The following is a 24,779-nucleotide window of genomic DNA, read 5'->3' on the forward strand; positions in this document are numbered from 1 at the left end:
AGGGGGTACGGGTGTCTGGGGGGGCAGAGATTTCTCCCAAGCCAGCACGTGACACAGCCAGACGTGCCTAACAAAAGTGTAACAGTGGAAGTTGTTACGGGGTTGTGCTTTAACTCTGCTGTTGGGGGATCATTGGTTGTCTGCACTGGTACGGACATCTATGCTGACATTTCTTTGAAATAAATCCCCGAAGGAATTGAAAGGGGTGTGATCTGAAAAGTAATGGGTCATGGTGTGGTGCCCATTCTGTTCAGGGGTGTCATAAAATCATAGAATATTAGAGTTGGAAGGGACCTCAGGAGGTATCTAGTCCAACCCCCTGCTCAAAGCAGGACTAACCTCAGCTATATCATCCCAGCCAGGGCTTTGTCAAGCCTCAGCTTAAAAACCTCTAAGGATGGAGATTCCACTACCTCCCTAGGTAACCCATTCCAGTGCTCCACCACCCTCCTAGTAAAAAACTTTTTCCTAATGTCTAACCTAGACCTCCCGCCCTGCAACTTGAGACCGTTGCTCCTTGTTCTGTCATCTGCCACCACCGAGAACAGCCTAGCCCCATCCTCCCTGGAACCCCCTTTCAGGTAGTTGAAGGCTGCTATCAAATCCCCCCTCATTCTTCTCTTTTGCAGACTAAGCAAGCCCAGTTCCCTCAGCCTCTCCTCATAAGTCCTGTGCTCCAGCTCCCAAATCATTTTCGTTGCTCTCCGCTGCACTCTCTCCAACTTGTCCACATCCTTTTTGTAGTGGGGGGCCCAAAACTGGACACAATACTCCAAATGCGGCCTCACCAATGCCAAATAGAGGGGAATAATCACTTCCGCGATCTGCTGGCAATGCCCCTCCTAATGCAGCCCAATATGCCATTAGCCTTCTTGACAACCAGGGCACACTGCTGACTCATATCCAGCTTTTTATCCACTGTTACCCCCAGGTCCTTTTCTGCAGAGCTGCTGCCCAGCTCGTCGGTCCCCAGTCTATAGCTGTGCATGGGATTCTTCCTTCCTAAGTGGAGGACTCTGCACTTGTCCTTGTTGAACCTCATTAGATTTCTTTTGGCCCAATCCTCCAGTTTGTTTAGGTCACTCTGTATCCTATCCCTACCCTCCAGGATATCTACCACTGCCCCCAGCTTAGTGTCGTCCGCAAAGTTGCTGAAGGTGCAATCTACCCCATCCTCCAGATCATTAATAAAGATGTTGAACAAAACTGGCCCCAGGACCAACCCCTGGGGAACTCCACTTGTGACCGGTTGCCAGCTAGACATGGAGCCATTGATCACTACTCGTTGAGCCCTATGCTCTAGCCAGTTCTCTATCCATTTTATAGTCCATTCATCCAACCCATACTTCTTTAACTTGCTGATAAGAATACTGTGAGAGACAAAAGCTTTGTCCCTAGCTTTGATCCATGAGAAGGTGAAAGCATCCTGGGCGCTGTTGGGTCATTTATATCCTGTCATGTTCTCTCTGCAAATGGCTTAGTCCAAATATTTTTATTCTCTCCTTGTATGGAAGCCCTCCTAGGCCTGGCCTTCTGAGCCATTACCACTGCTGCCCTGCTCCTTGCGAGCTGAGGGCCCGTGCCGTGGGCAGTAAGTGATGTTGTTCTAAAGTAACAAGCGGATCCACTGCAACTCCAAGGGCTAGAGCACAGGCTGAGGAGGGGGAGACCATGTTCTGCTCCCTGCTGCACCATGGGCTGCCACTGTAGCCTTGAGCAAGTCGTGTAGCCTGGGTGGGCCTCCATCCCCCTCTGTGCAATGGGATGATAATGCTGCTGGTGGGCGGGGGGGCTCCCTCCATGAAAGATGGCGCAGCCCCTAGCGTGCGAGTGAGGAAGAGCGCTATCAGCGTGCAGTGCTGGGGGCTGGCCTGTGCTAGCGCAGCGCTGGCGGCTGGACTCCTGCGGGCTGCTAATGGGTTTGCGATGGGTCCATGTCTTCCTAACTATCCACCAGCTGGCCAGGCAGCATGTGGGGCCGGGGCGGGGGCCAGGGCTGGGGAGGCTCTAGCACAGTCAAACTCAGCCCTCCTCTGAAATGGGTGGGGCTGCCTGTGCCACTAGCAAACGCTGCAGGCCAGGAAGCTGCAGTGGGGGCTCAGTTACTTTTCCACATGGTACCCGTGGCTCACCCCACTCACGAGCCTTGCTTAGAATAAACCCCAGCTCTAGGCGCAGGAGATTACGGGGGGGGGGGGGTGGGCAATGGGGAGCTGCGTGAGCAGGCAGCCAGCCATGCAGGAGGAGGCGAGGACGAAGTTGCAGTAGGCCTGGATACAGCCCCGGAGCTTGGTGGCGGAGCCAGACACAGAACTAGCATGATCGGCGCAGCGCCATCCCCTGCTGCCCCAGGCTCTGGCATGCGCGTAGCTCAGCGGGAGGCAATCTCCAGGGCAAGGCAGCGGGGCTAGCAGCAGTATGCACGGCAGTGTGAGCTGGGGGCAAACGCACCCCAGACCACGGCGAGGCTCCCCAGCCCCACCCATGCCCCAGCTACACCCACGTCCCTAGCAGTGGGGATGGGGCCTTTCATAGGGCTGAGGCAGCAGGCTAGCTCCCTCGCTGGCTTGCGGTGGGGATTCGACACTAGACGAGTTGTACCTGCTGAGGATTTGTCTGTGGGCAGGGTCCTGTCCCTCCAATCTTTCCCACTCCAATTCCCACAGCACCTGCAACTGACCCCCCATCCCCACCCTTCCCATCACAGTTGATGGAAAACCCACACCCCACAGACGCATGTGTCCGTTAACCTAGCTACATCTACACCAGGGAGTAGGTCAGCACAGCTGCAATGCTCACTCAGTGGGCCCCTTACTGAATGGGGGAGGCACCTCGTGACAGAGGATGTGGAGAGAGCTGAGGTACTCAATGCCTTTTTTGCCTCTGTCTTCACAGACAAGGTCAGCTCCCAGACTGCTGTACTGGGCGGCACAGAATGGGGAGGAGGTGAACATCCCTCAGTGCTGAAGGAACAGGTTCAGGACTAGTTAGAGAGGCTGGACATACACAAGTCCATGGGGCCGGATGCAATGCATCTGAGGGAGTTGGCAGATGTGATTGCAGAGCCATTGGCTATTATCTTTGAAAGCTCGTGGTGATCAGGGAGGTCCAGGACGTTTGGAAAAAGGCAAATATAGCGCCCATCTTTTAAAAAGGGAAGGAGGAGGATGGGGGGAACTACAGATTAGTCATTCCTTGGAAAAATCATGGGGCAGGTCCTCAAGGAATCCATTTTGAGGCACTTGGAAGAGAGGAAGGTGATCAGGAACAGTCAACATGGATTCACCGAGGGAAAATCATGCCTGACCAACCTGATTGCCTTCTATGAAGAGGTGACTGGCTCTGTGGAAGTGGGGAAAGTGGTGGATGTGATATACCTTGACTTTAGCAAAGCTTTTGATAGTCTCCCACAGTATTCTTATCAGCAAGTTACAGAAATATTGGTTGGTTGGATGAATGGACTATAAAACGGGTAGAGAGCTGGCTAGATCGGGATCAATGGCTCCATATCTAGTTGACAGCCGGTCACAAGTGAAGTGCTCCAAGGGTCAGTGCTGGGGCCGGATTTGTTCAACATAGAATCAGAGTTGGAGGGGCCCTCAGGAGGTCATCTAGTCCAACCCCCTGCTCAGAGCAGGACTAACCTCAGCTATATCATCCCAGTCAGGGCTTTGTCAAGCCACAGCTTAAAAACCTATAAGGATGGAGATTCCACTACCTTCTTAGGTAACCCATTCCCGTGCTTCACCACCCTCCTAGTGAAAAACGTTTTCCTAATGTCCAACCTGGACCTCCCGCCCTGCAACTTGAGACCGTTGCTCCTTGTTCTGTCATCTACTACCACTGAGAACAGCCTAGCTCCATCCTCCCTGGAACCTCCTTTCAGGTAGTTAAAGGCTGCTATCAAATCCCCCCTCATTCTTCTCTTTTGCAGACTAAACAAGCCTACTTCCCTCAGCCTCTCCTCATAAGTCTTGTGCTCCAGCCCCCTCATCATTTTTGTTGCCCTCCGCTGCACTCTCTCCAACTTGTCCACATCCTTTTTGTAATAGGGGGCCCAGAACTGGACACAATACTCCAAATGTGACCTCACCAATGCCAAATAGAGGGGAATAATCACTTCCCGTGTCCTGCTGGCAATGCCCCTCCTAATGCAGCCCAATATGCCATTAGCCTTCTTGACAACCAGGGCACACTGCTGACTCATATCCAGCTTTTTATCCACTGTAACCCCCGGGTCCTTTTCTGCAGAACTGCTGCCCAGCTCGTCGGTCCCCAGTCTGTAGCTGTGCATGGGATTCTTCCATCCTAGGTGCAGGACTCTGCACTTGTCCTTGTTGAACCTCATCAGATTTCTTTTGGCCCAATCCTCCAATTTCTCTAGGTCCCTCTGTATCCTGTCCCTACCCTCCAGGGTATCTACCACTCCCCCTAGCTTAGTGTCATCTGCACTCTCAGCCCTTCCTGTTTGCTCATTAGTTGGCCTCCAAAATCAATTAAGTCTGGGGTCCAGTGGCTCCTCCCCTTAGGTTGTGGGAGGGGCCTTCAGCAGTGGGCAGGCTTATGCCTGCCCCCTTCCCCGCATGCAAATAGTAGCACGCTCCGGTAGCCATCTGGTCTGAGCCTGTCACACACCCTGATTGTCTGTGCGTGTCATAGCGCTGTTGGCCAAGACTCTGAGGGTAAATGGAGTCCCTGGCGTGGGGTGCAGGTTCTAAACCCCCTCCATTGTTTGGTGGGGATTTCAGTGCTGGACGCAGTGTTAGATGACAGCAGGCGCGTAGGCACGCCTCTGCCCTATGCCGTCCACGGCTTTGCTATTGCTGATAAGCCCCACTCCAGGTCTGATAAAGTCCCTTACCAAGTGCTCTTAAACCAAGCAATGAGCCATGGGACAAGAGGGACAGTCCCCACCTCGCTCAGTAACTGGTTAAATGACAGGACCCACAGAGTAGGCGTGAAGGGTCAGTTTTCACACTGGGGAGAGAGAACTGGCTCTGGTGGGATCAGTGCTGTTCACCATCTTAGTGCTCTGGAAAAGGGAGTGAAAGGTGAAGTGGCAAAGTTTGCAGATGATACAAAAAATCACTCACGAGCAGTCAGTCCAAAGCGTGCACCTGCCTGGGCAACCCCCTTACAGGTGAAATGCAAGACGGATAAAGTGCTAAGGACACAGTAATGCAGACTGAAAAAAATAACCCCAGTTGTAAGTATGTTATGCTAGGGGCTGCCACGCAAGACAGAGATTGTGGCTCGGTCTCTGACAACTTCAGCTGAATGCACAGCAGTGGTCAAACATGCTCACACTGGTCAGAACTATTAAGCAAATGCTAGACAATAGCATAATGCCCCTCAGTACAGCCATGTGCGCCCCTTCCTTGACTGGTGTGTCCTGTCATCACCCCATCTCCCAAACAACGTAGGGGAGCAGCAAAGGTTCAGAACAGAGCCACAGAAAAACAGGGTTACTTACCAGTAACTGCTGTGCTTCGAGACCCGTTGTTCATGTCCATCCCACTGTATGTGAATGCACACCACCGTGCACGGTTCCCAGAACTTGTTTCCCCTTAGCAGACCCCGTAGGGCCAGCTCTGGTGCCCCCAGAGCCCCGTGCTCATGCCGCGGTATAAGAGGCACTGCCGGCCCCACGCCCCCCTCAGTTCCTTCTTTCTGCCAACTCACGGAGTGTGGCATGGCCATGAGCAACACATCGCGAAGAACATCAGTTACTGGTAAGTAACCCTGTTTTCTCCTTCGCGTGATTGTGCATGTCCATTCCATTATAGGTGATTAAATAGCCGTACCTTGGAGGTGGGTAGGCGTTACCAGTGAGCTGCTCTCATCAGCACAGCTCTGCCGAATCCCGCGTCCGCTCTCGCCTGCTGGACAATGGCGTAGTGGGACGTGAAGGTGTGCACTGACAACCTGGGGGTGGCGTTGCAGATGTCCTGCAGGGGCACTCTGTCCTGGAGGGCCGCAGAGGAGGCTTGAGCTCTGGGTGAAGGTGCTGTGATGCCAGCGGCACGTTCACCTGCTCATAGCAGCATTTGATGCAGGCTGTGATCCACGCGGAGATGTGCTGGGTGGAGACCAGTGATCCTGTCAACCGGTGTGTTGTCTCTTCCCCCCGTTGGGGAACCTGACTAACGTGGGATGGGAGAACGGGGATCTCCCCACTAGCGGGTAATGGAAGGCCAAAATAGCTGCCACGTGGGCCGTCAACTAGGCCAGCAGCAGACCCCAGAGTTGCCTGTGGAGGCAAGAGGCTGGGCGGGCTACCCGGGGACTCCGCCCGAGAGGTTAAACCATGACCACTTAGCTTGGTACACAACCGGTGTAGAAGGGTCCCCGCTGCCCAGCAGGAGTTGTGGGCCCTGCACCGAGCAGGCCCCTCTACCTCTGTCAGCCATAGAGCGTACAGGCTGTGACCTGCAGGGAGACCAGGTCCGGGTGCAACAGGTGACCGTGGTCCTGGCAGAGACGATCATGGGTGGGGCAAACGAAAGGTCCAGCAACATGCTGAGCCAGTGCTGGCTCGGTCAGGCCTGAGCAGTGAATATGACCTCCACCCTGCCCCTGTTTCTGCTCAGTAAGACCTTTGGCAGGAGTGGAGTGGGCGGGAACGCGTAGCGGAGGGTCCCCGTCCAGTCACTGAGGAACGTATCTGAAACTGACCCAGCCTCATGACCCCGGCGCAAGCCGCGCCTTGGCACTGCCCATTCCAAACCGACACGAACAGGTCCCGTTGGGGGACACCCCACTTCTGGAGGATCATAGTCACTACCTCCGGGTGCAGCGACCACTCGTGGTGGGATAGAAACGACCTGTTGAGGCGATCCGCCTCGTCGCTCCTCACCCCCGGGAGGTGAGAGGCAGTCAGGTGGAAATTGTGCCTCATGGCAAAGTCCCACAGCCGGGTAGCTTCCTCACAGAGAGTCGAGGAGCGCACCCCTCCCTGCCTGTTTATGTACAACATGGCTGCAGTGTTGTCCGGCAGCACCTGCACCATTCTGCCTGTCAGGAATCGGAGGAACACCTTGCACGCTCGGCGAATAGCCCTCAGCCCCCACGGTGACCTGCAAGCACCTCTCCTCCCCCAACCAGAGCCCTCGAGTGCTCAGGTTGGCACCGATGTGGGCTCCCATCCCACATACGAGCCGTCGATGCTTAGGGTGACTGACAGGACCAGGTGACATTCGGTGCTGGGGGGGGCAGGCCGGCCCGGACACGGAGCGGAGCGGAGTGCTGCGATAAGCGCAAGGCTTTAAACCTGATCTCGCTGGGCTCACTGTGTAAAAGCCTTGCATTTCTTGCTCTTGGCTTTCCTGTTTGCTCTCCCCCAGGCACTTAAGGTACTGAGTGGGGGGAGGAGAGAGGGGGTTTAAGACCAGGCGGCCAGGACATAGCCCGGCCACCTTAAGTCCGTCAGGGACGTCTTGCTAAACTACAACACTTAACTACTTAAAGTGACCCGGTACTTGGCCTAACAAAGGGGAGGGGGATGGCACAGAGGGGGATGGCACCTGCAGAGCAAGGCTAGTTCCAGGCGCCCCCCACGGGTGGAAAGAAGGGCCTGAGGGGGCGTGGGGCCAGCAGTGCCTCATCTGCCGTGGCATGCGCAGGGCACTCCCAGGGGCACGAGAGCCGGCCCTACGGGGTCTGCTAAGGGGAAACAAGTTCCGGAACCATGCACGGTGGCGTGCACTCACCTATAGTGGAATGGACACTTGACGTAGAATAGAGCAGCTTCCATAGGAGGAGAGACTCAAACACTTTAGGGCAGGTCATCTGAGCCCCGCAATGATTAAGTGGGAAGCTATGATAGAGAGCTATAAAAGCGTGAATGGTGTGGGAGTAAGTGCTATGTATCCTTTTGTGCGATACAAACCGGGGGGTGGGGAGGAGAGGGGATGCTGAGGAAATTTACAGGCAGCAGGTTTACTACAAAGAAGAGGATATACTTTTTCACATGCCACACAGTTAACCTATGAACCTCATTGCCAGGGGATGTTGTGATGACCAAATGCGTAACAGTTCAAAAGACCTACATAAAATCATGGCAGCTAGGTCCACCCCGTTAGCCAAGATGGTCAGGAACGTTACCCCCTGCTCAGGGCCCACCTAATGCTCTGTCTGCCGGAACGGCAAAACGGGGTTTGCGCTTTCTCCAAAAGTGTCATGGTGCACGTACTCCCTGAAGCTCTGGTAGGGCCTGTCGGACACAGGATCCTGGCCTGGCTGGATCATTGGGCTGATGCAGGATGGCTGTTCTTAGAGCAGCTCTTTTAGAAAGCCAACCTGGATTTAAAAATGGTCAGCGCTGGAGACTCCACCATGACCCTTGGTACATTGTTGGAAGAGTTAATTACCCCTTACTTCCCCTCTGAACATTCCTTGCCTAAACTGCAGCCCACGGAGCAGGCTTTCCCTGTCTGCGAGACTGTTTGTCCCCCTCTAGCTCACTGGAGCGTGTCATCATCGCTCCAACCCTCTCTTTGTTAAACTATGTAACTTGAGCTCCTTGCCTCTAGTGCGGAGACATCTTCTCTAATCCCTGAATCATTCTTTGCTGATACCTCTCCACTTTATCAGCACCTGCTGGCACTGTGGGCACCACCCTGAACCCGGTATTCCAGCAGCAGTCATATCAGTGCCATCTCCTTAGCTCTGGGACACAGCCTCCCACTGAACGCCCATTCAGCTAATTATCCGCCATGCCCCCCCCTTTGTTAGAGTCACAACTTCCCCTGCTCCATTCTTTGTTCCGAGAGGTGTACACCTTTATATCCAGGCATACTGAAACATTGTGCTTGGAGCTAGAGCACTGCAAATCAGGGACCTGTCCTCCTCACTTACCCGCCCCCCCTGCTGTTTATGGCATCTGCAAATGTTAGCAGCTGAGTTTATGTTTGCTTCTAGCTCCCTCCGAGCAGCCTTCAGTAGAACAGGGCCAAGAACGCATCCATGCAGGCCCACCCTGGAAACACCCGGGCTTGCTGCTGCTCTCCCCCTCTCCTTAGTTTGAGATGTTTCAGCCAGTTTTCAATCCACCTACTGTGTGCCACATTAGAAAATCTAGTTGTGTAGGTTTGTTGGGTTGTTTTTTTTTTTAAATCAAGCTATCATGTGGTACTAAGTCAAATGCCTTATGGGGATCAGCGGGAGACTTGATCCTGAGCACGGAGGCGTGCAAGGGAACTGGCCCATCCCCATGTACCTCCACGGGAGCTCTGCCCCAACCCTGCCAGCCAGCACAGAGGGGATTTGGGTAGGAGAGCTCTCCCCGCAGGGGGAATGGCCCCGGAGGTAGCCTAGCTCCTTGGCCAACCATTTACCCCATGCCAGTGGCTGACTTTGGCTCACTAGCTGGCAGGGTCCAGCCCCAGGTGATTGTCTTTGTCTCCAAATCAGACCCCGTGGGAGCCAAGCCCGGTTCACTTATTCTCAGACTCCATAAAAGCAGACTAAGGTATTTATTGACAATTAAAATACTGTACAGAGTGTAGCCCGTCTCTCTTCCCAGGGGCATCTCCCCTGCTCACCGGATGCTCTGGTGAATGATGCTGCTCTTGGCACTGCCTGCCTTCTCCTTCTTCTTCACAGGATCCATCTCAAAGCAGCGCCAAAGCCGTAACGTTTCATCAGCAGCTGCAGATGCCACTATTGAACCATCGGGGCTCATGGTCAGGTTCAGGACTCTGGCTGTGTGACCTGGGGATGGAGGAGTTGCACTATCAGGACTCTGTTCACCCCTCCCACCAACACCAGTCCTTTTCAGCCACTTACCGCATGGCAGGATAACCCTGGGCACTGCCAGTTCAGTCTGCTCTCCTGCCCGCAAACAGACCCCACTGCTATCTGCACAGCTTACCCAGGAGGTACTCAACAAAGGAGACCTGATCTCAGCATTCCCTAGGGTGGAGTCACCTTCCAGCAGGACACCCCTGGTTGGCATCGCCCTATCTCACTAGCATGCTGGTGCTGCTCTCATGAAGACTGAGAAAGTCTTTAGTTTCAGGCTCTGTCTGGATGCAGTGAAGCCCTTTCCCACCTCCCTGGATCCCTTCCATCGGCTGCTCAGTGAGGGATGCAGACCTACCTTTCAGCTCTGTGACCTTGGCCATGGTAGGGTATTTCCACACCACCAGCTGATTATGTGCAAAGCCATGACCAGAAATGAATTCCTTGTAGTTTGTTGACCACAGGATGGAACACACCTATAGGGAGGCAGTGTGTTACACTGGCAGGTAGCAGACCAGCCGCCAGGTCACTGATCAGGGGTAGCTATTCCCAAAGGAGCCCACCAAGAAGGGGAACAGACCATGCAGTAGAACCAGAGATCCACCCCAATCCAGAGACAAGAAACCCGCCCCCAGCAGCGCTCAGGCTCTCTCGGGAAGTATCCCAGGCCCTGGCTCTCAGGTTCCATCCCTTGGCAGCACTTGTGTTGCTCGCTGTGCCGAAGTGCAGTCTTGGACAGAGTCAGTGCTGAGGGCTCACCTGGGAATGGGCATCTACTGCACTGAGACAGGTGCCTGAACACACATTCCAGATCCTGATGTGTCTGTCACTCGTCCCACCACCTGTGGCCAGGACATTTGACTGCCACGGGCACCAGGCCACAGCCTAGGAGAGAGAGAGACCAGTCATAAGACTTATTTATAGGTCAGGCCAAGCCACAGCAGCTCTGCCATCCATGCAGCAGCATGAGAGCAGCATTGGCTGGGCAGGATGCAGATGGATTCTTCACATGTCCCCCGAGAAGCCCATCTCCAGCAGATGGAGACTCTGCTAGTGCATTGACAGAGGAGAGTGGAACCCAGCAGGCTGCTGCATCGTCTGTACGCCCGGTGCACACCAAACAAGTCTCATATGAGCCACTCTCTCACCTTGACAGCACCCTGGTGCTGCGTGAAGGTCTGCACAGGAGCAAAGTCACCACTGTCCCCTTGAGCACATGGCCAGACGTTCACCAGGTTGTCATTGCCTCCACTGGCCAGGTAGCGGCCATCGGGCGACCACTTGAGCCCGCACACCTCCTGCGTGTGGCCAGCAAGCGTGGCCACGTGGTGCTCAGCAACACGGACATCATGGTGGTGGATGTGGCCGGTCCTTGCCCCACTGCAGAGGGAAGTTTGTGGAGTCAGGGCAACGTTGCGCTTGTAGCCCTCTCTCAGCACCGCTCCCAGGGGCTCCCAGTAAGAGCTCTCGGGCAGGGATTTCAGCAATGGCGCTATTCAACGACACTGATCTGTGTGTCACCCCAACACAGCAGCAGGGACTGCATTGGAGAGGACTCAAACAGAGATGATGGGAATGTAGGGCCCCTCCCCCCGGCCCTACATTCAGGAGCTTCAAATCCAGCCCCTCCTGGCCAGATGCAAGGAGCGGTAGTGGCCTCTGTCCCTCCCGCCAGCAGGGCCAGACACCAGGCAGAAATGGGCTGTTCCCTCATGAGTCACCCCACTTACTTTCTATTGGCACCTGGAAAACCTGTGCCCTGGTGATGCTGAAGTGGGCAAGCAGCATGCAGGACTGCAGTGCTGGCTTTGGGAACAGATCACTGAGCACATGCAGTGTCAATATGGAGCAGGGGCTCAGCAAACAGCCTCTTTTGCCATGCCTTGACTCATGTCCTCACCTGGAGAGGATGTAGCTGTTCCAGCTGAGTGACCCTACGCGGGAAGAATGGCTGGTCATGTTTCGGAGCCGTTTCTGCTGCTGTATGTCCCACAGCTACAAAGAGACATGAGGAGCAGTCAGTTTCCTGGCTGTGCAAGGAGAGGAGAGTCGTGTTCTTGTCACTCTGGTGCATTCCCTGGCTGCTAATCCTGGACTTCCTTCGCTTGCAGGCCATGGCATTTAAACCTCTCAGTGCACTGGGCTACATGGGAGCCAGCCAAGGAAGTTTATACCGGTTGCCCATGAGACAGTTGGAGACTCTAGATGTAGCCTGGGGGCCTTCCCAGTTAGTTACCCAGTGCCTGACCACCCAGTGCCCTCTTCACAAAAGCTGCGATTTAAAACACACTAACAAGGCATTGCCCAGGGAGTTTGAACTTTGCCCTACTGCAGTGCCCACTGTCATACACCTGCTGCCCTCCACGCATGGGCAATACACCCTCTGCACAGGAATTCGCTTCATTCCACTCGCCCAAGAGAGGGTGTTTGCAGCCTTTAGAAGGATCTATGAGTAGTACAGGAGATTACTGACCTTGACCCAAAAAGTAGGTGTGTGCTAAAAGTTTGTGGACAAGTTGGGAGGTATTGCTAACACAGAGAAGGATCGGGATATCATACAACAAGATCTGGATGGCCTTGTAAACTGGAGTAATAGAAATAGGATGAAATGTAACAGTGGAAGTGCAAGGTCATGCTCTTAGGGATTAACAACAAACACTTTTGCTACAAGCTGGGGACGCATCAGTTGGAAGTGACAGAGGAGAAGGACCTGGGCACATTGGTTGATCACAGGATGACTATGAGCTGCCAATGTGATGTGGCCATGAAAAAAGCTAATGCGGTCCTAGGATGCATCAGGTGAGGTATTTCCAGTGGAGATAGGGAGGCATTAGTATTGTTATACAAGGCACTGGTGAGACCTCATCTGGAACACTGTGTGCAGTTCTGGTCTGCCATGTTTAAGAAAGATGAATTCAAACTGGAACAGGTGCACAGAAGGACTACTAGGATGATCCACGGAATGGAAAACCTGCCTTATGAGAGGAGACGCATAGAGCTTGGCTTGTTTAACAAAAGCAAAAGAAGGCTGAGGGGAGATATATGATTGCTGTCTATAAACACATCAGAGGGATAAATACCAGGGAGGGAGAGGAGTTATTTAAGTTCAGCACCAACGTGGACACAAGAACTAATGGATAGAAATTGGCCATCAGGAAGTTTAGATTTGAAATTAGACGAAGGTTTCTAACCATCAGAGGAGTGACATTCTGGAACAGCCTTCCAAGGGGAGCAGTGGAGGCAAAAAAACCTAGCTGGCTTCAAAACTGAGCTTAAGTTTATGGAAGGGATGCTGTGATTGGACAGCCTAATTTGGCAACTGACTGATCTTTGACCACTGGTGGTAGATTTGCCAATGGCCAGTGAAGGGCTGTTAGATGCCGTGGGTACTGAGTTACCACAGAGAATTCTTTCTGGGTGTCTGGCTGGTGAGTCTTGCCCACATGCTCAGGGTTTAGCTGATCGCCATATTTGGGGTCAGGAAGCAATTTCCCCCCAGGGCAGATTGGCAAAGGCCCTGGGGGGCTTTTTCGCCTTCCTCCGCAGCATGGGGCATGGCTCACTTGCTGGTGGATTCTCTGTACCTTAAAGTCTTTAAATCATTATTTGAGGACTTCAATAACTCAGTCATAGGTTAGGGGTCTATTACAGGAGCGGGTTGGTGAAGTTCTGTGGCCTGCGTTGTGCAGGAGGTCAGACTAAATGATCATAATGGTCCCTTCTGATGTTGTAGTCAGAGTCTAGGAGTCTGTTTAGAGTGAAAGTTGCAAGCTGCTGGCAATGCAGATACAGCCCCCTTTTCAGAGGGAATAAAAGGAGATGGCTCTGGCAGGCAGCAGCTCTAATGCATTAGCATCACCATGGCATTCAAGAGTTTGAAATAGTCACTTGGCCTCTCTGCAGTCACACTCACTCCACAAGGAGAGCTCCGGCCTAATGGGGAGTTAAAAAGCGTGGGCTGCTACAACTTGACCTGAGGAGACTCAAGGCTCTGATTTGTGGAGCCCCAAGGCACAATCACTGCCCCAATAAGCTCCTCTGACTGCTTAGCTGTGTGGCATTCAGACCTGCATAACTGAGTACGTGGGCAGCCACAGCACCAGTGAGGACATAAGAAAGCCATACCCGGTCAGATCAATGGTCCATCTAGTCCAGTATCCTGACTTCTGACAGTGGCTGGTGCCAGGTGCTTCAGAGGGAGTGAAAGGAACAGGGCAATCTGTCAAGTGATCCCTCTTGTCATCCAGTCCCAGCTTCTGGAAGTCAGAGGTTTAGGGACACCCAGAGCATAGGGTTGCATCCCTGAACATCTTGGCTAATTGCCATTAATGGACCTATCCTCCATAAACTTCTCATTCTTTTAGGAGTTCAGTTATACCCCACAACACCACTTGGTAACAAGCTCCACAGGTTGACTGTGCATTATGTGAAGTAGTACTTCACTATGTTTTAAGCCTGCTGTCTATTAATTTCATTGGGTGACCCGATTCGTGTGTTATGTGAAGGAGTAAATAACACGTCCTTATTCACTTTCTCCACACCAGTCATGATTTTATAGACCTCGATCATATTCCCTCCCAGTCATCTTTTCCAAGTTGAAAAGTCCCAGTCTTATTAAAGTCTCGTCACATGGAAGCTGTTCCAAACCCCTAATAATTTTTGTTGCCCTTCTCTCTGCCTTTTCCAATTCTGATGCATCTTTGAGACGGAGAGATCAGAACTGCATGCAATATTCCAGGTATGGGCGTACCATGGATTTATATATTGGCATTATATTTTCTGTCTTATCTTTGCCTTTTCCTAACGGTTCCGAACACTTAGTTTTGACTGCTGCTGCACATTGAGCAGATATTTTCAGATAACTATCCATGATGACTCCAAGATCTTTCTTGAGCAGTAACTGCTAATTTAGATCTCGTTATTTTGTATGTATAGTTGAGATTATGTTTTCCCATGTGAATTACTTTACATGTATCAACATTGAATTTCATCTACCATTTTGTTGCCCGGTCACCCAGTTTTGTGAGATCCCTTTGTAACTCTACACCACCTGCTCGGACTTAACTATCCTGAGTAATTTAGTATTGTCTGCAAACTTTGCCATCTCACTGTTTACCTGTTTCCAGATCATTTGTGAATATGTTGAACAGCACAGGTCCCAGTATAGACTCCTGGGGGACCCTGCTCAGTACCACTTTCCATTGAGACAACTGACCATTTATTCCTACCCTTTGTTTCCTATCTTTTAAGCAGTTACTGAACCATAAGAGGAATTTCTCTTATCCTATGACTCCTTACTTTGTTTAAAACCTGTTAGTGAGTGACTTGTCAAAGGCTTTCTGAAACTCCAAGTACACTATGTCCACTGGATCACCCCGTCCATGTCTGATCCAACTCAAACAATTAATAGATCAGTGAGACATGATTCCCCTTTACAAAAGCCATGCTGACTCTTCCCCAACATATATCATGTTTATCTAGATATTGGATAATTCTGTTCTTTAATTGCAACCAGTTTGCCTGGCACTGAAGTTAGGCTTACCAGCCTGTAATTGCCAGGATCACCTCTGGAGACTAAAAAAAAAAAGTCAGAAAGCAAACAGCATTACATTAGCTATCCTCCAGTCATCTAGTACAAAAGCAGATTTAAGTAAAATGTTACGTATCACAGTTAGTATTCTGCAGTTTCATAATTAAATTCCTTCAGAACTCTTAGGTGAATACCATCTGGTCCTGGTGACTTATTACTGTTTAATTTATCAGTTTGTTCCAAAATCTCTACTAACACCATGATTTGGGACAGTTCCTCAAATCTGTCACCTGAAAAAGCATGGCTAAGGTGTGGAAATCTCCCTCCTATCCTGTGCAGTGAAGGCAGAGTCAAAGAATTTATTTAGCATCTCTCCAATTGCCTCATCTTCCTTGAGTGCTTTTAACTCCTCAATCATTTGATAGACTTCCTGCTTCTGATGTACTCAGTTTATGGTTAGTTTGTGTCTCTTGCTAGTTGCTCTTCAAATTCTTTTGTGGCCTGCCTAATTGGTAGTTTTACACTTGACTTGCCAGAGTTTGTTCCTTTGTTTTCCTCGGTAAGATTTGACTTTCAATTTTTAAAGGAGTCTTTTTGTCTCTAAATGCCTTTTACACTCTGTTTAGCTATGGTGGTGTTTTTTGGTCCTTTTCCTGTTTTGCTTTTATTTGTGTGTTTAAATTGGGGTATACATGTTGTTTGAGCCTCTATTACGGTGTTTAAAAAAAATTTCCATGAAGCTTGCGGGCATTTCACTCGTCACTGTTCCTTTTAATTTCTGTTTAAGGAGCTTCCTCATTTTTGTATAGTTCTCCTCTTTGAAGTTAAATGCTATTGGGTGGTGGGGGGATTTGGTATTTTCCCCTCTACAAGGATGTTAAGTTTATGACATTACAGTTGCTATTACCAAGAGGTCCAGCTATATTCACCTTTTGTACCAGATCCTATGCGGCACTGAGGACTAAATAAAGAATTGCCTCTCACCTTGTGGATGCCAGGACTAGCTGCTTCAAGAAGCAGTCATTAACAGTGTCTACAATAGACCCTGGGCAGGAGCCTCTATTTAAAGACTCTCTCCTGTACTGTGTGATTCCTCTCACCTGGACCTCAGCACTGCTGGTGCCAACAGCAAGGTAGTTTCCTTCTTTGATCCAGGACACTGATGAGATGTAGTCATCTGGCTGCTCCATCTGCAGCAGCTGGATGATTTCGCCAGAGGAGTAATTCCACAGATACACAGAGTTATCCAGAGCCACAGCAAGGAAGTTCTGGGAACTCCAGTCAATGAGGTTCAGATCTAAGATCAGAAGATGCAGCTCAGGTCACAAACTATGCCAGCTCTTTACTACAATACCCTGAGGAAGTCCTGCCCCCAGCCTGGCTCAGCACCATGTCAAGAGACCCCCTAGCTTTTTCACCCCTAAGGCTGACAGATCAGGAACCCCACCTGCACCAATGATTTATTCCTATAGTGCCACAGGTATGGATGGCACTCTACAGGTAAGGGGATTGGCCTTGTGGCATGTCGGAGTCCTAGCTAACAGGATCAGCGCACTGAAGCTTTTCGTTCCAGTGCAGCTGCATGAAGCCCTAAACTCCCTTTCCTATTAGGCTAGAGAGGGACACTTTTCAGCAAGCCGCCCAGCACCAGCCTGTGTGTCAGTGTGCCCTAGGAGTGCCATTGACATAGCAGTGACCAAACTTAGAGAAGGTTCCAGTATTTCTCTAGGACCAAACTGCTGAGCAAAGGGAGGGAGTTGCCTTGCCTTGGCTGAGGACAGGCACTTTCTGCTGTTTAACCCACTCTCCTTGCTCCTAGGATGAGCTACCTTCTCCCCAAACGAGCTGCTTTAGGGACAGTGGGGATTGATGACTGAACCCAAGCCCAGTCATTCCTAGAAAGAATTTTTGGCTACATTTTGCATTCCCCCTGTGGGAGAGAAACCCAGCCTCCATGGCATAATGATGGATATGGCAGCCACAAGATCACGCATTTTCCCACCTATTTTGGCCCTCCTGAATGAGGTGCAACAGGAAGCCACCACAATCCCAACAGGCTCTGAGGCAAGGAACAAGCTGACAGCATGATTTCCCCAGGAGAGAGTAGAGACAACTTGTCCTGAAGTGGAAGTGCAGCCAGACAGGCACATTCAGAGGAAGGGTAGTAAGCAGGGCAGAGTGTTAGTGCTAGCAGGAGGGGTATTGGGGAAATAGAGGCACTTACTGTTATCAGGAAACAGGGACCAGAGCCACCCACTCACAAGGGAAGGGAAGAAGTTAATTATAACTGAAAATGGCCAGTACTGAACCCTTTAAGCCCGACTTTTGAGTTCCTCTTCAGGAAGATCAAGGAACCTCCTTCTGCTCAGCAGCATCCAGATTTAAAAATACAAGCCAGCAGGTCTGTGACACTAAAGGAGTTGCTGAAGAACTCCTTTGTGTACTCCCAAAGTTCTGCAGTCACAGAACCAAGGGAGAGATCATCCAAACAAGAAATCCTGGCAATCCCTAGAAAGATAGCTGAATAAGTCTTAGGACAGACTTTCAGAGGGTGATGGTCCTGCAAGTCATTAGGAGTCTGGGGTCAGAGAAAACAGAACCTGCCAGACAAAGTGAAGAACAGAGCGGGTGAAGGGAACAAGGAGTGAACAAGACCAGGATTCTACTGAGACTCTTTCAAAGCCTTACTCAGAATAAGCTACATTGGTTTGAATGGGACACTCACATGAACTGAAGAATGGGCTGGAGGACAGCCAACCAAGGGCAGCAAGTGTCAACTTCGAGTTAGAGATGGTGTTAGCGATATTGCAAGAATTCTTTAGTCTGGTCTTGTTTAAACCTTTCAGTACAGGGTAGACAGGACGCAAATAGCACCCTTGTGGCATTTATAGAGGGCACAGCATGGGGAGGGTAGCAAATACTAGTATGAAGAGGAATACAGAGGACCACCAAGGGCCCTGCACATAGCAGCAGAACCTGCTTACAGTAGTCATTACGGATCTCTGGCGCATCCAGGATCCGGTCTGGCATGGAGGGAATGTATCTGCCATTCTTCCTGCTGGATCCAGGTGTTGTCTGCTGGCTGTAGAGCACTTTCAGGTTATTCTGGTAACCTGTAAACCAGAGAGACAGCCATGGGTATTCACCAGGTAGTTTCTATCAACTCATCCTCTCAGCCTTGCAGCTCACCTAGGCAAAGCCAAACCTTAGAAGGGAGACTCACTTATTCAGGCCAGTGGAGCAACCTGTGGGGCCAGCTGACACCTGTCCACTAGGAGACTGAGCTGATGCAACCCACTGAGACACCTTCAGATGGCAGCTACTTTACTTGCTGAAACCAGATTCAAATTGGCAGGCTTGGGAAGTTTCACTTTTCCCCATACCTCAGTTAATTAACAGTTTAATTGAAGAATGACTTAAACCAAGGACAGTATGGAGTGGGTAGGGGGCTAGACAATATTCTACTGCAGACTTTCCTTGGAGAAGTTTAGGGCCCAAAGCAAATTTTTAAGGAAGATTTGCTGTTTGCCGTGCCAATCACTGACTTATGCAGCTGTTGTTCAGCTTAGACAGAGAGGGTGCCAGTAAGACGATCACAAAGAAAAGCTACTAAGGAACTTACAGTATTCCAGCACTGTCAAGTATGCAGTTATTTGAACACATCCCATTGCTTGGGGTTGGAGAATACACAGGAGACCAGTCAGGTTTTTATGTTAGTGTCCCACCTTGGAGGTGAAAGGAGTCCCTCTTCCCTTCCAGCACAGAAGATGCATTCAGATTGTCCTGAAATCCTGCCTACCTTCCGGAGCATTTTGAGGCTTCCCACTAAGACGGAGGATCTTTGCTTCTTCCACATCAAACCCATTCAGATTCAGCGCCCAAGCCTTCTGTTGCTCCTATAGACAAGACATACAGATCTATTCTCAGGCAAACTTCAGTCTTCCTACCACATTCAGAAGGAATATGGGCAAAACAGGCATGTAGCTCAACAGCTCAGTGGCCCCATAGCCCCAGCTATGCCATCAGGTTAAAGTAGCTCCCTCTGCTCCATGACACTATACTTCTTCACCTGGAGAACCAGCTGCATGCAAGCAGGTTCTCCATGCAGCACCTAGTTAGCGTGAAGAGCTGTGTCCTGCTCCTGTTGGGCCAGTTTTGTACTCTATCAGCTGTTCCCAGATTGTCCCTTTTTCGCATCCCACTTCCAGTAGGGAAATATGGCCACAAGGAACCAGCTTTGTACAGCTGCTTCAGGACTTGTCTGTATAAAGAAGTCATTCTAGAGTAATACAGGGTGTGAGCTTAAAGTGTCATTGCTATTCCTAATTAGCTTATTCCATAACCAGTTCTGTGGAATTTCCCTATGCAGTGACATCCTCAAGCTTTGAGCCTGGAACAGCCAGCTGTGTGTGTAAAAGTCTCATTAGCCTTCCACAAGTTTGCACTCACACCTGCCAGATGCAGTGCGCGCCAGCCTAGAGTCCCAAGGCATTACATGACAATATAAAAGCTCACTCTACCCTCACTCTTTATATCTAGGGGCCACAACCAGAGTCTCCTGCAATAACTTGGTACAGCTCTACCCCTTCCTGCCACCACTTTTCATGCCTCACTGCATAAAGGCGAGTGCTGCAGATGAGAGCACCACACCAATCACTCATCATGAAGCAGTGTGAACACCCTGATGTTTGCTTCTCAGGAGCAGATTAAGGAGGACTGCCTGTTAGGAGAATGCATTGCTCACCTTCTTGGTAGGTGTATCCTCAGAAGAATCATTCTCTTTGGTCAAGAGGAAGCTGGCGACCTCCATCTGCATGGCACTGCGGTTGGGAATATAGCGGTCACCTCCTGCCTTGGTCGGGGTGCTCTGGATTTTGGATCCCGATTTACCTGTATTGTATACAGAAGAGAGCCATTCAGTCTGCGGTTAGTTGAAGCAAACTGCCCAACAAGGCCCAAGACAGATAATGTTTGCCCCAAAGCCCTCAGGCACTGCTGGCTACACAGAATGTTTTCCAGGCATTGGTGTTTTGCCAGTCTGGAGGTTCCAGGGCAGCCAAATCCATGATCCTGGTGGGAAGAGGCTGATGCAGTAGATAGACAGCTGCTTCCAACCCAATGATCATGTGCTCCTGGGTCTCTCTGAACCTCAGCATATTTTAGGAGGGCCTGGGTCCCAGCTTCACTCCATTAAGAGACACTCTGAATTCCAAAGCAATGGCTTCAGCAGTAGGCAGCATCACTCATAGCTCCAGGAAGAACCTCAGTTTGTTTCAGAAACCTGCTATCCAGCCTATACACACATCTCAGCCCCTGCCATGGAGAATGTCACCAGTACCCATGGTGCAGAGCTCAGCAACACCAGAGGCCAAGCATTGTGACTACAGTCACTTTCATAGTCCTTGTGTAGGAATTCAAAATGCTGGATCAGATAACAAGGTCCATCTACCTCAGTATCCTGTCTGATAGAGCCAGTACCAGGTGGTGCAGAGGAAGATGTACAATCCCCAAGTAGCAGATGTGCCCCATGCAGGCCTCCTGATGATCTCTAGTAGTTAGAGATTAGCTTCAGCTCTGAAGCACAGTTTAAAATACCCCCTTCTAGAACTGATCAATTATGTTAACTCTGCATATTCGTGATAGCCATAGAAAATGTCTATTCCCTTTCTGAAATGTGCTATGTCTTTGGCCTCTATGATTTCCTCTGGCAGTGGGTTCCACAGTTTAATGGCATGTTTTATTCAAAAAATATTTCCTTGCATTGGTTTTGAGTCTCCGCATCTTTCAATGTAATTGAACATCCCCCTGTTCTGTGTTATGTGACAGGGAGAACTAGAATTCCTGACCTTCCCTCTCTAGGAGGAAGTTTTTTTTTGTCCTCCATGCACGCACGCACATTACATCCTCCATCCCATTCATATTTTAAGGTAACAAACCCAGTCTTTCCAATCTCTCTTCACAGAAGAGCTTTCCCAGGCCACTGATCATTCTCATTGCTTTTCTGAGCCCCCTTTAGGTCTGCACTACATAGTGGAGAGGAAGGGTGCCCAGTGCAGTATTCAGATGAGGCTGCAGCAGTGATTTAGGGAAAGCTATTAGAATATTGCTATATTATTCGCCATCACATTTCTGATATAGCCAAACGTGGTGTTTTGGTTTTTTTTCCACCACAGCTGCACACCAAGCAGAGGTCTCTACTGAGCTGGCTGGCTCCCTTTCTTGGGTTGAAACAGTTAATTTAGACCCCATCAGGTATATGAGGAGTTTAAGTTTCTCTCTTGAACATGCATTACATCGATTGACATAGGATTCCATTTGCCATCATACTGCCCATTCACGTGTATCGCTGAAGTTCTTCAGTCCTCTCCAGTCAAGATTATCCTCAATAACTGTCTGTCATCTGCATATTGTGCTACCTCACTGTCCATGCCCCCTTCCCAGATGATTAGTAAACATATCAAACAACATGGAATCTAGTACAGGACCTTGAGACATATTATTAGTTAGTTCTCCTCATGGCAGAAGGCTATTTAACCCTACTCTGTTTCCTAGAATCATAAAAGATTAGGGTTGGAAGGGATCTCAGGAGGTCATCTAGTCCAACCCCTGGCTCAAAGCAGGACCAATCCCAGCTAAATCATCCCAGCCAGGCCATAAAAACCTCTAAGCATGGAGATTCCACTACCCCCTAGGTAAACCCCATTGCAGTGCTTCACCACTCTCCTGGTGAAAGAAAGACTTTCCTAATATCTAACCTAGATTTCCTCCACTGCAACTTGAGGCCATTGCTCCTTGTTCTGTCATCTGCCACCACTGAGAACAGCCTAGCTCCATGCTCCCTGGCACCCTCTTTTAGGCAGTTAAAGGCTGCTATCAAATCCCTCCCTCACTCTTCTCTTCTGCAGACTAAATAAGCCCAGCTCCCCCAGCCGCTCCACATAAGTCCTATGACCCCACCCCATAATCATTTTCATTACCCTCTGCTGGACTCTCTCCAATTTGTCCACATCCTTCCTGCAGTAGGAGGCCCAAAACTGGACACAATACTCCAAATGCGACCTCACCAATGCCAAATAGAGGGGAATAATCACTTCCCTCGATCTAATGGCAATGCTCCTATTAATGAAGCCCAATATGCTATTAGCCTTCTTGTCAACCAGGGCACACTGCTGACTCATATCCAGCTTCTTATCCACTGTAACCCTCAGGTCCTTTTCTACAGAGCTGCTGCTTAGCCGGTCAGTCCCCAGCCTGTAGCAGTGCATGGGATTCTTCCATCCAAAGTGCAGAACTCTGCACTTGTCCTTGGTGAACCTAGTCAGATTTATTTTGGCCCAATCCTTCAATTTGTCTAGGTCACTCTGTATCCTATCCCTACCTTCCAGTGTATCTTCCACTCCCCCTAGCTTAGTGTTATCTGCAAACTTGCTGAGGGTGCAATCCACTCCATCCTCCAGACGATTAATGAAGATGTTGAGCAACACCAGACCCAGGACTGACCCCTGAGGGCCTCCATGTGATATCGGCTCTGAACAAGACACCGATCCATTGATCACTACCCACTGAGCCCAATGATCTCGCCAACTTTCTATCCATTTTATAATCCATTCATCCAACTCGTACTTCTTTAACTAGCTGGCAAGAATACTGTGGGAGACCGTATCAAAAGCTTTGCTAAAGTCAAGATATATCATGTCCTCTGCTTTCCCCACGTCTACAGAGCCAGTCACTTCAGTTTCCTGTCTCTTTGCCAGGTTTCGATGGCTGCAAGTACTCAATTTCTCAGCCCATGGTGACTTAGCTTCTCTAGTAGCCTTTTGTGCCCTGGGAGAGGACTTTGGAATCTAAAGGAGTCACACCAGCCAGGTCTCTCATGCACCGCTTCCCACACAAGCAGCGGGCCCCAAGCCTGCTCACCCACCCCCATGCACCCCAGCCCAGGGCACTGTCCCCTGCTCAGACTCACCGGGAGTCTTGGATGGGGTTTTGCTGGTGCTGTGAGATCGGTTAGCTGGTTTCATGGGTGAGAGGCCAGTGCTGCTGGTGTTGGCAGGACTGGGCCCCGGGCCAGCAACAGAGGCACCGCTCTCCTTAGCCTTGCGTTGCCATCGCGCTAGGGGAGCGTTGGGGATCGGGGTGTCTAGCTTCAGCAGGCTGTGCAAGTCGCTCTCGAACACAAATTGTGCCATGGTGCGGGAGAAGTGTCTGTGGGGGAAGAGACCGACAGGTGAGTCAGAGACCAGCCCCCCTCCCGTCAGACACCCCCCTGCCCGCCCCCCAAACCCCCGTCAGGCTCCCCCCTGACCGCCCCACCCCACGCCCCACTACCGTCAGACCCCCCCCCCCCCTGCCCGCCCTCGGGGCCCCACCCCCGTCAGACACTCCCCCCGGGCCCCACTCCCGTCGGGCCCCCTCCCGCCGTCAGACCCTCCCCGGGCCCCACCAGCTCAGAGGCGGACCGGGGTTAAGCCCACGCGCCGGGCAGATCACAGCCAGGGGCCTCGGGGGACGCAGCACCGCGGGCGCGGGGCCCGGCCCGGCCCGGCCCGGCCCGGCCCGCCTCGCCTCGCCTCACCGCGCTCTCGCTCTCCTCGCTCCGGCTCCGTGCAGCCGCCAGCAGCACAAGCCTCCGACCTGTCAGCGCTCCAAGCTCCGCCCCCTCGCTTAAACCGGGCGCCTCAAGCCCCTATTGGCTACTTCAAACCCAACTGCCGCCGGCACCATGGCGACCCGGCCCCAACGCCGTCCCTATTGGCCCGCACCGACTCGGGCGGGGCTTAACCCCAGACAATGCCGGCCGCCTCCCTCTCGTCAGACTCGGGCTGTTGACACCTGACCCGAGCCATGGTGTCAGGTGACCGCGGACCCGCTCTGCTGATTGGTCGGCCCGGCCGGAAGCAGTTGAGCGGCGCGGTCTCGGAGGAGCCGGTCCGTCGTTGTCCGCGTTGGGGCGGGCCGGGCCGGGCGAGCGGGTTAGAAACCGCCCCGCCCCGCCCCCTCCCCTCCCCTGAGACAGCCCCGCCGCCCCTCTCGGCTGAGCTCCGGCCTCCGACTTCCCGTCTCTCCCTGATCGTCGCAGGACCCTTCCCTGCGCCTGGCCCCGGCCGGGCCGCCTCGCCTCAGCCCGGTCAGCCTGGAGCCGGGCCCGGCCGACTCAGGGCCTCGCTCGGCTGCCCTGGCTCTGATGTGCGCGTGTCGCCGCGCAGCTGGCGGGGAGCAGTGCACGCGCGCGTGGCGCTCGGGTGTGAGCAGCGTGTGCAGGGTGTGAGGCCGCGGCGACTCCGGCCGTGGGCAGGTCCCTTCTCCGAGCCTCAGTTTCCCCCACCGCAGTCCTCTGGTCTGCGTAACTCCTCCGGCCGCTATTGGCCCAGCTTGTCTCTTCCGTCCCCCTCCCCCCGGGCCGATAGGAGGGCTCGGGTGCTGCCCTGCTGCTGCACGGTTGGAGGGCTCAGCGCAGCCCCCTTCGTGCTCCCTCTTCACCACCCGGCCAGACCCACGGAGGTTCCTG

The 24,779-nt window shown here is 51.8% G+C and overlaps 1 protein-coding gene across 1 annotated transcript; it reads right to left on the reverse strand.

Annotated features, from left to right (window-relative positions):
- Positions 1-9,190: 9,190 nt before the first annotated feature.
- Positions 9,191-23,475, reverse strand: CDC20 (cell division cycle 20). The gene is made up of 10 exons (XM_067567733.1): positions 23,238-23,475; positions 20,016-20,161; positions 19,071-19,167; positions 18,256-18,384; positions 16,372-16,568; positions 11,642-11,736; positions 10,890-11,121; positions 10,501-10,626; positions 10,100-10,217; positions 9,191-9,711 (listed from the first exon to the last, which is right to left on the reverse strand). The coding sequence occupies exons 1-10, from the start codon at positions 23,458-23,460 to the stop codon at positions 9,539-9,541; spliced, it is 1,536 nt and encodes a 511-aa protein (XP_067423834.1). The 5' UTR covers positions 23,461-23,475; the 3' UTR covers positions 9,191-9,538.
- Positions 23,476-24,779: the final 1,304 nt, after the last annotated feature.

The sequence above is a fragment of the Emydura macquarii genome, unplaced genomic scaffold (assembly GCF_026122565.2).
Source record: "Emydura macquarii macquarii isolate MOO-44397 ecotype Brisbane River unplaced genomic scaffold, CSIRO-AGI_Emac_v2 contig_2805, whole genome shotgun sequence".
Classification (NCBI taxonomy): domain Eukaryota; kingdom Metazoa; phylum Chordata; order Testudines; family Chelidae; genus Emydura; species Emydura macquarii.

Coding starts and splice junctions, on each gene's coding strand:
- CDC20 (XM_067567733.1), bottom strand. CDS start 23,460: ATGGCACAATTTGTGTTCGAGAGCGACTTGCACAGCCTGCTGAAGCTA. Junction 19,168..20,015: donor AGGATACACCTACCAAGAAG/GTGAGCAATGCA, acceptor TCTTGTCTATAG/GAGCAACAGAAGGCTTGGGC. Junction 18,385..19,070: donor GCCTCAAAATGCTCCGGAAG/GTAGGCAGGATT, acceptor TCTGGTTTACAG/GTTACCAGAATAACCTGAAA.